Source organism: Juglans microcarpa x Juglans regia, chromosome 1D (assembly GCF_004785595.1).
Source record: "Juglans microcarpa x Juglans regia isolate MS1-56 chromosome 1D, Jm3101_v1.0, whole genome shotgun sequence".
In the NCBI taxonomy this organism is placed as follows: domain Eukaryota; kingdom Viridiplantae; phylum Streptophyta; class Magnoliopsida; order Fagales; family Juglandaceae; genus Juglans; species Juglans microcarpa x Juglans regia.
The window spans coordinates 43144310-43158050 of record NC_054594.1 but is presented as its reverse complement, the minus strand read 5'-3'; the positions used below and the strand labels follow the sequence as shown (position 1 = coordinate 43158050).

At 34.1% G+C, this 13741-nt stretch overlaps 1 protein-coding gene across 1 annotated transcript; it reads left to right on the top strand.

The window, feature by feature from the left end:
- Nucleotides 1-4999: 4999 nt before the first annotated feature.
- Nucleotides 5000-13209, top strand: LOC121259047 (proline-rich receptor-like protein kinase PERK1). Its single transcript, XM_041160532.1, has 8 exons — nt 5000-5608; nt 7535-8065; nt 9730-9816; nt 9912-9982; nt 10364-10440; nt 10611-10758; nt 11848-12009; nt 12305-13209. The coding sequence occupies exons 1-8, from the start codon at nt 5275-5277 to the stop codon at nt 12602-12604; spliced, it is 1710 nt and encodes a 569-aa protein (XP_041016466.1). The 5' UTR covers nt 5000-5274; the 3' UTR covers nt 12605-13209.
- Nucleotides 13210-13741: the final 532 nt, after the last annotated feature.

Here is a 13741-nt window from a genome sequence, read left to right as displayed (position 1 = left end):
TATGAGATTTATCTTTCCACATATAATATTGGAGGGCTACTTGCCTACATAATTAGATGTCAAGGTGGGTCTCCAATGTCAACACGTGATGTTTCCTTAGTTAGTATCGAATTTATTTATTTTTTTTAATGTGATATATAAGACTTGCACACGTTATAATTGTATAAATAATTTTTTAAAATAAATTATAAACAAAAGTTTAGAATGAAGTTTTTAAGAATTTTACAATTTATAAATCGGTATGTATATATATATTATACACCATTCCACTCTTTAGTGGTAGACTCCGCTAAATTTATAAAAGGAAATTTAAAATATAATTATTGTTTTATATTAGTTGATGTGAAATGATCGTCGTATTAATAAATAATGGGACCGCTACGTCTACCGAGAATCTCACCAATCATGTAAAAAAAATTTATTTGTTTTTTTTTTTTTCATACATTTTTTTAAACATCTTTAACATTTTTTTTTAAAAAGAAAAAATTTCACAAGGTGGTTAAAAACATTTACTTATACACCAAGTAAAAAAATAAATACAATCGACACCCATTATGATAGGTATTCTCGATAAGAGTAGGATTTTCCATAAATAAATTTATAAATAATATTTTGTTTAAAACTAATGCGGAAGTAGGACTCAAGGGGTGGCAAATCGTATTTTTAGGTTGTGTTCGTATCATGTCAAACCATGAACATTCGACTATACAGATCAACTCGAACTCGACCTGTTAAACTAAATGTGTCAAACTTCCAAATCCTAACCCAACCCATTTAGATAATGGGTTGCGTTGTGTTACCCATTTTAATTTTTATAACTAATTAGAAATAAATTAACCATAATAAGACCCATTTAAATCTGTTTCATATAAATAGGTTGAACTAACACGCATAACTCATTTAATCTGATTAATATAATTTCACATAAAAGTTAAAATCTATATTTAGTAGTAACTACAATATCTTAGAAAATATATATCAATATTTTTCAAATTTTAACATATAATAAAACTAATATTACAAATCATACAATAACAAATATGAGTATTGATGTCATGTTTCGCACACTCTTGAGCTAGACTCCAACAACTCAGATCTTCACAATGGGTCATGTAAATGAATACGGCTTTGAGAGGGCAGCCTAGGAGCCGGGAGCCTCTGATGCCAAAGTCAATAAGTGTTCTTAGAGTGTAGTAAAATAAGTAAGAAGCTTTAAAAGTCAGAGAGAGTATCCTCGTATTTGGAATCACTTATTTATACTAGAAGTTCGGTGAGCAGATCAATTCTGTCGTTATGGGATTCAGAGTCCTCGTACTGTTCATTTTGTTAGAATATTTAAATGTAGCGTGGTCCTACGACAATTCCATTAATGTGGCGTGCCGCCCAGGCGACAGAGCCATTAAATACGGCGTGGTTCTCCAGCCTTCTCCCCTCGGTCTGTTTTCCTCTGGTCTGTTCATGTTTTCTCTGTCAGCAGATCGATGATACTCTGCACGTTGCACTTGCTATGTGGGCTGGCACTCGTTGATTGGGTATTATCTTAGGAACCTCAGACCAATGAGTCTCGACGAGTCCTATCTTCTGTTGCACTGTCCCTTCTACAAGTCATGTACATGGGATCCTCTTAGCGGGCTGGATCTGTATCATTTCGTCCTGGACTGGGCTTGACTAGGCTTTGGGTAGGGGAAAATCCTCCTACAATGAGCATAGGTCTAAAATTACAATCTAAATAATAAAAACATAACCATACTGAGAAATATCAATATTAGAACTTAACAATAATAAAATTTAATTCTGAAATAAAATATAAATGAGACAAAACGGATTGATTTTGTATTAAGCAAATTAACCATTTAATAAATCATATCTTAACAGATTAACTCATTTTAATCCAAATTTATTAGCATCAAACTCAAATTTATTAATATCATATCGTATTTTATATCGTATTTGTATTAAATTCATAAATCTCTTTTTAGGAGAAACCGAGGAAGGCGCGGGGGATCCGCAGTGAGCAGTTCCATGCTTCCCATTCAGTCTCTTTCAAACTCGACGAGGAGCAATGATGGAACCACATTTAGCGAATATTGACAGGCGGGCTTGGATGGAGAAACTGTGGACCCTCTTTTTCATGCAGAGAGGTCCACGGACCACATCACCGCAACACACTTGCAATCTTTTTCTTACAAAGTCAGCTCTTCGAGTTGTTTATGTAAAAAGTTATTTTTAAATATAATTTAAATATAAAGTATTTTTTTAATTTTAAATTTTTTTATCTAAATATTATCTACTATTATAATTTTTCTAAATTTTTAAATAAAATATAAAAAATAATACAACTTTTAAAATTTTTAAAATAAATATAATGAAACTCATGTATTTGCATGTCTTATCATCTAAGCAAAACTCTCATGGATCTAAATTTTTTAAATATGGGTTTATTTTTTATAAAACAGTGTTATATATACTTACACTTTTATTTACAAAATTATTTTGTTAGTTTCTTTTTTTATTATTGAAATTCAAATTTAAAATTTAAAATTTAATGATTTTTAAAATATCAATAACTGAGATATAGAAAAGTAAACTTTTTATAAATTTTTTTTTAAAAATAAATTTAGCATAATTTTCCTCGTTGATAATATATAACGCCCCTTTGCATTCCCGTGTGCATGTACACTGACAAGTGCCCCTAAGCATGCCATTAAGGTTCATAACATTTCTACCGAAAAAATAGATATGCACATAATGAAGGACCATACGTAACATATTACAAGTTAGTGCTACAGTCGACAGGCAACTTTTGATCAGAAGCCGAAATCATTAGACATTTAATGTCGAAGTTGCAAGACTACAGCAAAAGGTACGTTTCGCTAGCTGCAATAAAGTCATGCATGCGCGCGCGCAGCGTTGAAATTGTTAGGAAGCAGAACATTCGGAAATGTAGCTCATGACCAAGTTGCTGTCCTAATTAACCATCATTTAATGAGGGTTATGGATTAAGGTTGAAGAAGGTCGGTCTGGATAGTGAGATAAGATGAGATGATTTTAAATAAAATTAAAAGTTTAATAAAATATTATTAGTTAGAATATTATTATTATTTTGAAATTTGAAAAAATTAAATTATTTATTATATTTTATATAAAAATTTATTAAAATTATAATGATTAGATGAGATAAAATGTCGAAACGGTTTATGTATCTAAACGGGCCGAAGTTAGCTGTGAAGGGCTCTCTGCTGCAGCACTTTCCACCCATGACCCAAGCAAAATAAACAAAATTGTAAAACGTAATATATCTCATTATTATGTTCAAGCTAGCAGATCAGACCAAACGAAGGCCCTGGTTTTATTTTTTTATTATAAATATATCTAATATATTATATATATAACAATCAGTGAGCTGATGAAATTGAATATTTATACTTTGACGTGTTGGAATTATTATGTTTCTTTTCAATTTGTTTTTGCTTGATGATGGATATTTTTTAAGATTTTAAATTTTTTCAAGAAAAATGTTTTTTTTTTTTAAATTTTTTCCAGCGCTTCGTGAATCTTTAATGGCTGTTTTATTTTAACGCCTAACGCGTATTTGATCTGTGCTTTGGAAAGTAGGTCGTCTTGAAACTTTGGACCTTGCTGCCAATAATTCATTTAGAATATACGAGCATTACGGTGTTGTAAATTGAAAGGAAATTGTTCCGATATTTAGTAATAACAAACTGTCTCGATCCTTTTTAATAACAAATCTTGATTTTGTCCTTGTATAAACTAAACATGTGATACCTATTTTAACTGATAAGGTTGAATTGTGTATGAAATTTCGCATTATTTAAGAATGAGAAATTATTATTTTTTATAATAATTTTAATAAAGTTTTAATTATATCATTAATTAGTTATTTTAGATCTAATTTGAATATTCAGATAAACCTCACTACTATTCATTATTTTATTATTATCTTTTATTATTATTCACATAATATCTCGTAATACCTTACTATCCAAACATAACCATAATTTTCTGTTCGGCCACTTTCGACATAAACACGGTATTAGTCTCTAGTATGTCTCTTTTAAGTATGCTCCATTTTGAGCATAGATCTTATAGTGTGGAACTCAAGAAACCCATGTAATGGTTTCTTTAACAAGGCAGCCTCGTATCACATCTTATCTTGTTTTTTTTAAATAAATAAATTATATTTTACTTTCTTATGTTACTATTATTTGTAGATCATACTTTTTATTTATTTTTATACAAAGGGTGAGGGGTTTTAAATTCAGATTTTTTATTTGGAGAATCGGATCATATACCATCAGGCTATTAGGCTCTTGACAAATAAATATTTTAACTATAAAAAAATTTTACAAAATAAATTTATAAACTGACGTACTTCATGTGATACGTTGAATTATGAAATTAATTTTATTATAAAGTAAATTTAATATATTACATAAAGTCATTTCAATTTTTAAATTTACTTTTATGAAATATTTTTATAGCTGTAGCAATTGTGATAAAAAAAATTACCACCACTAATTAATTAATTTATACCTTCATCATAGCAAAATAATGATTTCAAGATCATTGGATTGCTAATTAATTATATATCTATAAAATAAGACCTAGTTAACTTTAATTAATTACCCTATCAAATCAACCCAAGTAATTAACTAGAGTCGTGTTAAGACTTAGGCATTGTTTGAATATAGAAAAGATTTTATCTTATATCATTATTATAAATTTTATAGATTTTTATATAAAATATAATAAATAATTTAATTTTTTAAAATTTAAAAATAATAATAAAATTAAAAAATAATATTTTATTTAATTTTTAATTTTTATTTAAAATCATCTCATATCTTACTGGCAGCAACTTAACCAATTTATGTCATCTTCATACGGTTAGTAAACAGCGTTTACACACGTGGCAGAAGTGAGTTTGCAAGTTAGATTTGCAACATCGTCATGGGGCGTTCAGGAAATATGTCACGTTGGACAGACAAAGGGCAGAAATATCGCGAAGGCAAAGCGCAAAAGCAATGGAAAGAGGCCGATTAGCTTATCAAAACGACAACGTAGATGTGATCTTGTATCAAAGTCGGCCCCACCCACGCATACTTCCTCTTCTTCACCCAACCATGTGAACGCCAATTACTCGCCTTTTCTTTCTTCACTCCCCAGTGCTTTTCAGACACACACCCGTTCACTGTGCTTTCGGAACGAGCACAAAAATCCTCGGCGGAGTCGAAAACCTACCTGTCGCTGGCGATGTCCTCGACAGCTCCTTCGCCCTCTACTCCGTCAGAAATGACCAACGCTACCTCTCCGCCGTCTCCGACGCCTGTCTCCAGCTCTCCGGATGTTCCTTCAAGCTCTCCGCCTCCGCCTCCGGCCCCGACTACCGGATTATCTCTGCCGTCGCCTCCGCCTTCGGACGGGGGATTGCCTAAGGGGGCGCTGGTAGGGCTGGTAGTGGGGATAGTGATAGGAGGGTTGATTGTGCTTGTGGCTGTGGGATTTTTCGTCATTTGCCGTAGGAGGAGGGGGAGGAGGAGACGAGGTGATAATAATGAGTCTGATGGTCCTCCACAGGGCGCTAAAAGTGAGGTTCTTATTTTTTTTGGTTATTTGTTATTTTTTGTAAATTTGTAGTTTAATTGATTTGTTTTTATTTATAGTTCCAAAGTTTTGGCTTATTTGATTTTTTGGATTATTAGATTTTCTGTAGAGGCTATTAAAAATCGGTTTTTCTAAGTTCAGTTTGTTTTTCCGGGAAGTTCAATCGATGGACTATTATAATTTATAATCCCGTCGTCATAGGGATTTTCTAACTTGGCCTTGAAACGCCATGTAAAAGATCTTTCCTGATTTGCATGTAATAGATTTATTTGTTTGTGTTTTGGATATCAATCTTGGATTAGTTCTCAAACTGAAATAGAGTTTTGGACCGGGGCATTGTCACGGGAATAACCTAATCATGGAACTCGCTTTTGTGTTCTGAATGGAACAGGGATTATGGTTGGCGAATGAATTGATAAAGTGCTTGCGACATGCAAGTGCCATTGCCTAACCACAGGGGTTGACAACATCAATCCAAAACATTGCCAATTCAGTTTAAATTGATGCATAGCTTTATGAAACTTACGGTGCACCTCATAGTTCTACGTTTGATCGTAGCCTTCTAGCACCTACTTTTTACTGATTTACCTCTCATGTGTGCAGCCCCTACCCATCAGTGGACTTCAACATGCACATAACGGATTCATACATGCATATAGTAATTTGTTGTTCCATTGGGCTTTTGGAGTCAATCACTCCATTTGGTCTCAAAGTTTACTTCCTCCTCTCTCTTATTTAGCATAATGGTGTTATCGATATATAGGTAATGACTCACATCAGGGAACTATCATTTCTTATATATATATATATATATATATATATATATATATGTATAAACACTTGCATATATATATATATATATTAAAATGTGTACACAAAGCAAGTGTTAGATACAGACTTGGATAGACCCGATAAGTAATTTAGGCATTTTCTCCTTGATGTTCTGAGTCCACCATAGCAAGAATTCTATCCCAACTTTTCTTAGCCAATCTGCATGAATCTATGGCAACTGTCACTGAAAGCTATGTGGGGACTTCAAATCTCGGGGGATGAGTGTATAATGCAACCATAAATGCAAGAAATTGCAGTCTACAAAATTGTGGTTTATGCGCCAGGTGTAGTGTTCAACATTCGTTTACCTCAACTTTGAAGCGAAGATGATCATAAAAAGAGATGATTTTCAGCCAGAACTTGATCAGACTCTAATTTATCAATTAAAGCTTTATTAATTATAAAAAAAAGGTGACGTGAATTAATATTTTTTTATTTTTATTTTTTGTTTTATGAACATTGTGGAAACCTTTAAAATGGGCCAACTAATAAAACTATCATACAGTTGATAGAAGTTTTGGGAGGATGATGTCTACAGAATTGCCAATTGAACATTTGCAAATTTTTATTATGGGTCAGAGTTCTTTGTATTTGAAACCAGTAATTATGGTTAATAAATTTCGAAGGAGTGTTAGGAGTTGAGTGTCAAATTATGATCCACAGTAAATTTGGTAGCTTGATCTAAGGAGAGTTTTGCAAATCCAACAAAAGCAAGGTTGGTGACTCCTTTGTGAAATGAAGGCATGACTAGATGGGACTACTTAAATTTGCTTTTGATTTGTAGTACAAGACCAATGATGGAAGGTTTAATTACTGCAAAGATCCTGCTATGGTGTCTACCATGCCTAATAAACATTTGCATTTTTTGTTCATGTTCTTTCCCCCCTGTTCATCAATAGGTTTTGGTAGGATGATGTGTCTCACTGAATTGGATAGATTATTCTTTCAATTTTCTAGATGATTTTCATCTAATTTAAAATGTTATGATCTTGGTGATGTCTTTTGCGAAACTTCCACTTTTTCCTACACCTGTCCCATGTCTCCTAATTCAATTTCTTGGTGCTCTTGGTTTCTCCAGATGAGACTTTTGGTGGCCCACCTCAGCATTGGCAACAAAATGCTCCACCACCGAAGGATGATTTAGCGACATTCCTTCCCAAGCCAACTCCTCCCCCTGGAATCACATCAAATCCCCAATTGTCACAAGTCCCACTTCCCCCTCCACATTCTTTGGTAAGTAGCAGTTTGGACTCCGAGAAACCTATCCCACCACCATCTCCTGGATATGCCTTAAGTCTCTCAAAAACTACATTTTCATATGAAGAATTAGCCACGGCAACAAATTTTTTCTCCAATGCCAACCTCCTTGGTGAAGGTGGTTTTGGTTATGTACATAAAGGAGTCCTTCCTAATGGAAAAGTGGTTGCAATTAAGCAGCTGAAATCTGGCAGCTCACAGGGGGAGCGTGAGTTTAGGGCAGAGGTTGAGGTCATTAGCCGTGTCCATCACAAACACCTTGTTTCACTGGTTGGATACTGCATTGCTGGGGCACAGAGAATGCTTGTTTATGAGTTTGTCCCAAATTACACCATGTATTTTCATCTACATGGTAAGTCCTTTTGGTGATTATTTTTTGTTTTTTCATTCTATATCTTGGATATTTGTTTTGTTAATTTCCATTTCTTGATATAGCTTATGACTTATGTCCTCCATATGATTAGAATGAACGCATATACAGATTAAAGGGGATCGACCTCGCACCCCAATTCATATTGGTACTTCTTGGGGGTTGAATAGATATGCCTCTTATATTGTTTCAAACAGAGTTGTTGCCCACCCGTGGGTAGCCCAAAGTGGTAAGGGCAAACTTGTGTGCATGAGCCCCATGCCACAGGTTTAATTCCCCCTGAGATCAAACTACGGTTTGAGTGGGAGGCCATGGTGGTGGGTTGCTGTGCTAGTCTCCCCTGGAGTTTAGGTTCCATGGGTGAGTCCTAAGGGCTCTACCGTGGGGTGGTTCCCCCGTCATAAAAAAAATTGTTTCAAACAGAGTTGTTCCGTTATCACTAAAAGAATAGAGCAAACATTTATCCTTTCCTCGAAATAATACATATAGAAGGGGAGCTGCTAAAAAAGAATCTCTATAGGAGGGGAGTTTCATAAGCATAGTTATGGTGCATCGATGGTTGGTTCTAATTTTTACAATTGTTTTGATTGTGGGAGCGTGATATTTGTGGATTCAAGGAGAGAAGTTATCATTATTCATTTTTGGGCCAACCAAGAATTATGAGATTGTAGAGAGAATGGTTGAATTGTTTTTATTTTTATTTTTATTGATGAATGAAATAGGCAACCTATCAAAAAAAGAAAAAAAGAAAGGAGAAAGAAACACGCATAGCCCTAGTACATGGGACATATGCAGAAGCAACACCTATGCATGATTATCAAGAGATACAAGAAACTCACAAGTGTCCTGGCCATTAAGATATATTACAATTGACCAATGGAATAAAGTGTTGATGAAAGAATGGCTGAATTGCTGAGGAACTAAATAACACAAATCTTTTGCAATATCATATATCATAAGTTAAACTATATATATAAATATATATATATCATAAGTTAATTTATTTTCTAAAGAGTTCTTTAGTGATAGACCTCAAAATGAATATTGACTTAAATGTGATTTGACTCAAACTATGACTAAGGTGGTGTTGACCTATTTTAATAACCCTATATGAAAAAGGAAAACTGTCGAAAATAGCCAGATTTGTGATTCAACTTGACAAGTCGTATCCAGTGGTTATCTAGTCGTATATTTTTAGTAGGCTCGTTCGGAGTTTACAAGTATTGAGGAGTGTGTTGGGGAATTGGTGGTGGGATAGGCTTGGTGCACTGGTGGTGGTTTGGGACAGGCGCGTCTTTGGGCTTGGGCTAGGGCTTTGTTAGGTTCATTTTCCTAGATGGGTTTATCCGTTCTTTTTTCTTTTGCATCCCAACTAGGTGTTTTCTCTTGTATACATCTAGTGTACTTGGCTATGCCTATTGACATTAATAAATTTGTACTTATCAAAAAATAATTTCAAACAGTGTTCAGATAGGGTTTGATCACCATAAGAGTTTGATGGCAAATTAAGTTGCATCACAATGTGTTGTAACGATTGAGATAAAATCTGATTTGGGAGTCCAAAAAATTTCTCTGTATTGGGAATCTAGTAACTTTATCTGTACTTCCAAACTACTATTCGACGTTTCATTTGAGAAAAATTACAGGAAAGGAGAGACCGACTATGGACTGGCCAACCAGAATGAAAATAGCTCTAGGGTCTGCAAAAGGATTGGCATATCTGCATGAGGACTGTGAGTTTCCTTTTTCTTCAATCTACACATTGCGAACCTTAAGAATCTTCTCTGGATTCTAGTCCACTCTCCTTTTGAGATAAATTTATCTTCAGGTCAGCCCAAGATCATACACCGTGACATCAAGGCAACTAATATTCTTCTCGATTATAACTTTGACTCAAAGGTAGGGTTTATTGGTGCTTTCATATGATTCCTGGTTGATTTCAAGTATGTATATATCTATATGGTTGTATATGTATGTGCCCTTATGATATTTTGCTACTCTGTTTGCATCTGCAATTGAATTTCTGAAGTTCTAGATTCAGAGGATTAGCTTCTTTCAAAATGAGCCGGGGAGACGCTGCCATGATAAAAAAAAGTTCTTGATTCCTTTTGCCTCTTCCTTTAAACACAACAAATAAAAAGGGTTTGCATCTCCTATAATTGCATAGGCTCTGTCTGCATGACCCAAGTATATGGAAAAAAGTTCTGTTTTATTGGGTACTTGAGTACTTCTGTAATATGAACTCCAATGATGCAATTCATAACTGGATCTTGTATTCAGGTTGCAGATTTCGGGCTTGCTAAGTTTTCAGCGGATACTGATACTCATGTCTCCACTCGAGTAATGGGATCTTTTGGGTAAGATCCATTTCTATGTCTTCTGTAGAGAATGCTATGGTGCTGCCATGGAGTTTTGAAGTATTTCAAATGCTAAAAAGCAGTGATGAATTGACTACTACTTTTTATTTTGACCTTTTAGATTTTTTTTCCTGAATACCTTGAAAGAATCTTGTATTCAACAAATGCAGTTACTTGGCCCCCGAGTATGCTGCTAGTGGAAAGCTCACTGACAAGTCAGATGTCTTCTCCTTTGGGGTTGTACTTCTGGAGTTGATTACTGGACGCCAACCTCTTGATAAAACTCAATCCTTCACTGATGATAGCATGGTTGAGTGGGTGTGTATGCTATTTATTAAGCACCATAATAGTTCAATTTTATACCTGCGTTTGTTGTTTGTTGATTAGCCTTGTTCAAGTAAAGGCCTCCGTCCAAAGTTGAAAACTGGAGTGTCAATGTCAAAAAGTTGAAAAACAAAAGTGGGTTTCGTCATAAATTCCCCAAAAGTCAATAACCCAGGTATTATATTAACATGAGCCAAATCACAAGGGGTTTACACTATCCCCACCTCCCCCACCCCCCCCCACCCCCCCTCTCTTTCGATAGAAATGGTAAGGACCAAACCACTTTGTCGAGCACATTAAAATACTGTGATGGCTGGGGGTTTCTATTCTTTCATATATGCATCAGAGGCGGTATCTAACATGTGTCGTTGCTTCTTTATTATTTTAAAAAGTGTCCTAAAGTCATACACTCATTAGGCCCTCCAGCACATTCAGATATATGGATTATTCTTAGGGATGTTTGGAAATAATTTCCATCTCATCCCATCTCATTTCCTTCCCAAACATAATTTAAACACAAATACTTTCAAAATAGTCATTATCACTTATACAAACTTTCAAACAAAAAACAATTCAACTTTTTCAAATTTCAAAACAAAAATAATATTAAAAAATTATCTTCTAACAATAACATTTTTTATTCAACTTTTTCTCTTTCATTTCCCAAAACTCAATAAATACTTGACTCAAACTATCTCACTAGTAGTCACAAACCATCTTTCTAGTTACTACTATTCACTAAATTTTCATCTCATCTTAGTCTCCAAGCATCCCCGGCTTGGTTTGTTTTCACTAACCATCTCATCTTATCTAATCATTACAACTTTTTCAGATTTTCACACTAAATATAATAAACAATTCAACTTTTTAAAATTCCAAAACAAAAATAATACTAAAAAATAATATTTTAACAATATTTTATTTAACTTTCAACTTTTATCTTATCTCATCTAATCTGTATAACCAAACGAGGCTAAGTGTGTCTTCATGTCTTTTAGGTGTTCTAATTGCAATAGTGGGGTATTCTTAATAGAAAAGCTTATGTTGCATGGGAAAATTAAAATTTGCTGTTATGGAATTTAGGCAAGGCCTTTGCTCATGCATGCTTTGGAAGTTGGCAACTTTGATGCTCTTGTTGATCCAAGGTTGCAGAATGATTACAACTCTAGTGAAATGGCTCGAATGGTTGCCTGTGCTGCTGCTTGTGTACGTCATTCAGCACGGTATCGGCCAAGAATGAGCCAGGTAAATCCACCAACGTCAAATATTGAAATAATTGATTCTCTGTCTTATTAACAAAGTTCAAAATTGCAGATGAACCACCTGGGGTCCTTTCTGTCTTTGAACAGTGTAGCCCATCTACTTGTATTGCTAAATTTTTACCTGTCATTGACTTGGTAAAATATATTGAATATAGTACAAACTTGTGGCTTTATTGACCTTTTTATGTTCAAAATCACCAATACATTTATGGAACCAGTACGAAATCTTTTTTCTCCATGATGGTGTAACCCTATTACCATTATTGATATAAAAGCAGATAGTTCGAGCTTTGGAAGGAAACCTTTCTCTGGATGATCTAAATGATGGAATCAAACCTGGGCACAGCAGAGCTTTTGGTTCTTATGAAAGCACTGATTATGACAGTAGCCAATATAAGCAGGACATGGAGAAATTCAGAAAGATGGCACTAGAAAGCCAACAGCATGGCACTAGTGAGAGCAGCGGACCTAGCAGCGAATCTGCACTGCACCCATCTGTCTCAAGCAGTGAATACCAACAAACTGCCCAATTGACAGAACTTGGGAAAATGAGGAATGATCCTAAAGACTCTGGTTAAATATCTTGCTGGATGATTCCAATCTTCTTGTAAGGTTCCCGACGTCCTGCCCCATTATTATATCACGTAATTTGCAAAAATCAGAGAGATTATCATGCTGGCATGAGAAACAAGAGTAGGACCCCAACCATTTGAGGGGTAGTTTTAGTTGATTTTGGATGTACAAAAGGAAAAAAAAAAAAAAAAAAAAAAGAACTGCTTGATTTGTGATAGTGACCCAAGTGGCATGCTTATTCTTCAAAACATCATCAAGGTTTCTGACGCCATTTTGTTTATTCTTGTGAGACTGAACCTTGCTCGATCAGCTGTATGATCCTCTAAAGGGATCGAGCTTAATTGCGAGTGCTCAAACTTGCTGAGCTAAGCGGATTTGGAGTTGGAGAGATGTTGGGACGAGGGAGCGATCCTGTAATTAATTTGGTACATTTTTTTTTATAGAGTTACATCAACTGTAAGCTTCGTTATATTGGTGTGTTAATGGTAATAGTTAGCAGAATTTGATGTTTTTTTTTTTCTTGTTAGAATCAATCGATAAAGAGAATGTTTATTATGGTCATATTGCTCTATTGATAGTAAAAACTAAGGTCTCTTGACTCTTTTGGATAGAGAGATATTTTCATCTCATCTCAATATCCAAACATCACAAATAAAAATACTTTTTAATTTCAATTCTTCAATTTTTACATTTAATTATGATTTAATCATTACAATTTTTTCAAATTTACAAATAAAATACAAAAAATAATTAAATTTTTTCAAATCTCAAAATAAAAATTATATTATAATAATATTTTACTTTATGATATTTTTATTCAAATTTTCATTTCTCATTTCTCAAAACACAATCTAGATATTGAGTTGAAATGAGATGGTTTGAGATGATTTGTGAATTATAGTGACATGGTTTGAATTAAAATATTAGATGAGTTGAGATGGTTTGTGAATTATAATGACATGGTTTGAGTTAAAATGTTTTAGGAAAAATGCTAAATGAACCAATGGGTTTGCCCCCTCAATCTTACTATTCATTTATTTTATTAAGGTTGTACAAGAAACCGAAGAATCGATCGAAACCGACCCAAATAGGTTGCTGGAGCTCGGAACCGATCGAAACTGATGTAGAACCGGTCGGCGAGC

Coding starts and splice junctions, on each gene's coding strand:
- LOC121259047 (XM_041160532.1), top strand. CDS start 5,275: ATGTCCTCGACAGCTCCTTCGCCCTCTACTCCGTCAGAAATGACCAAC. Junction 9,817..9,911: donor GGCATATCTGCATGAGGACT/GTGAGTTTCCTT, acceptor ATTTATCTTCAG/GTCAGCCCAAGATCATACAC. Junction 10,759..11,847: donor ATGATAGCATGGTTGAGTGG/GTGTGTATGCTA, acceptor TATGGAATTTAG/GCAAGGCCTTTGCTCATGCA.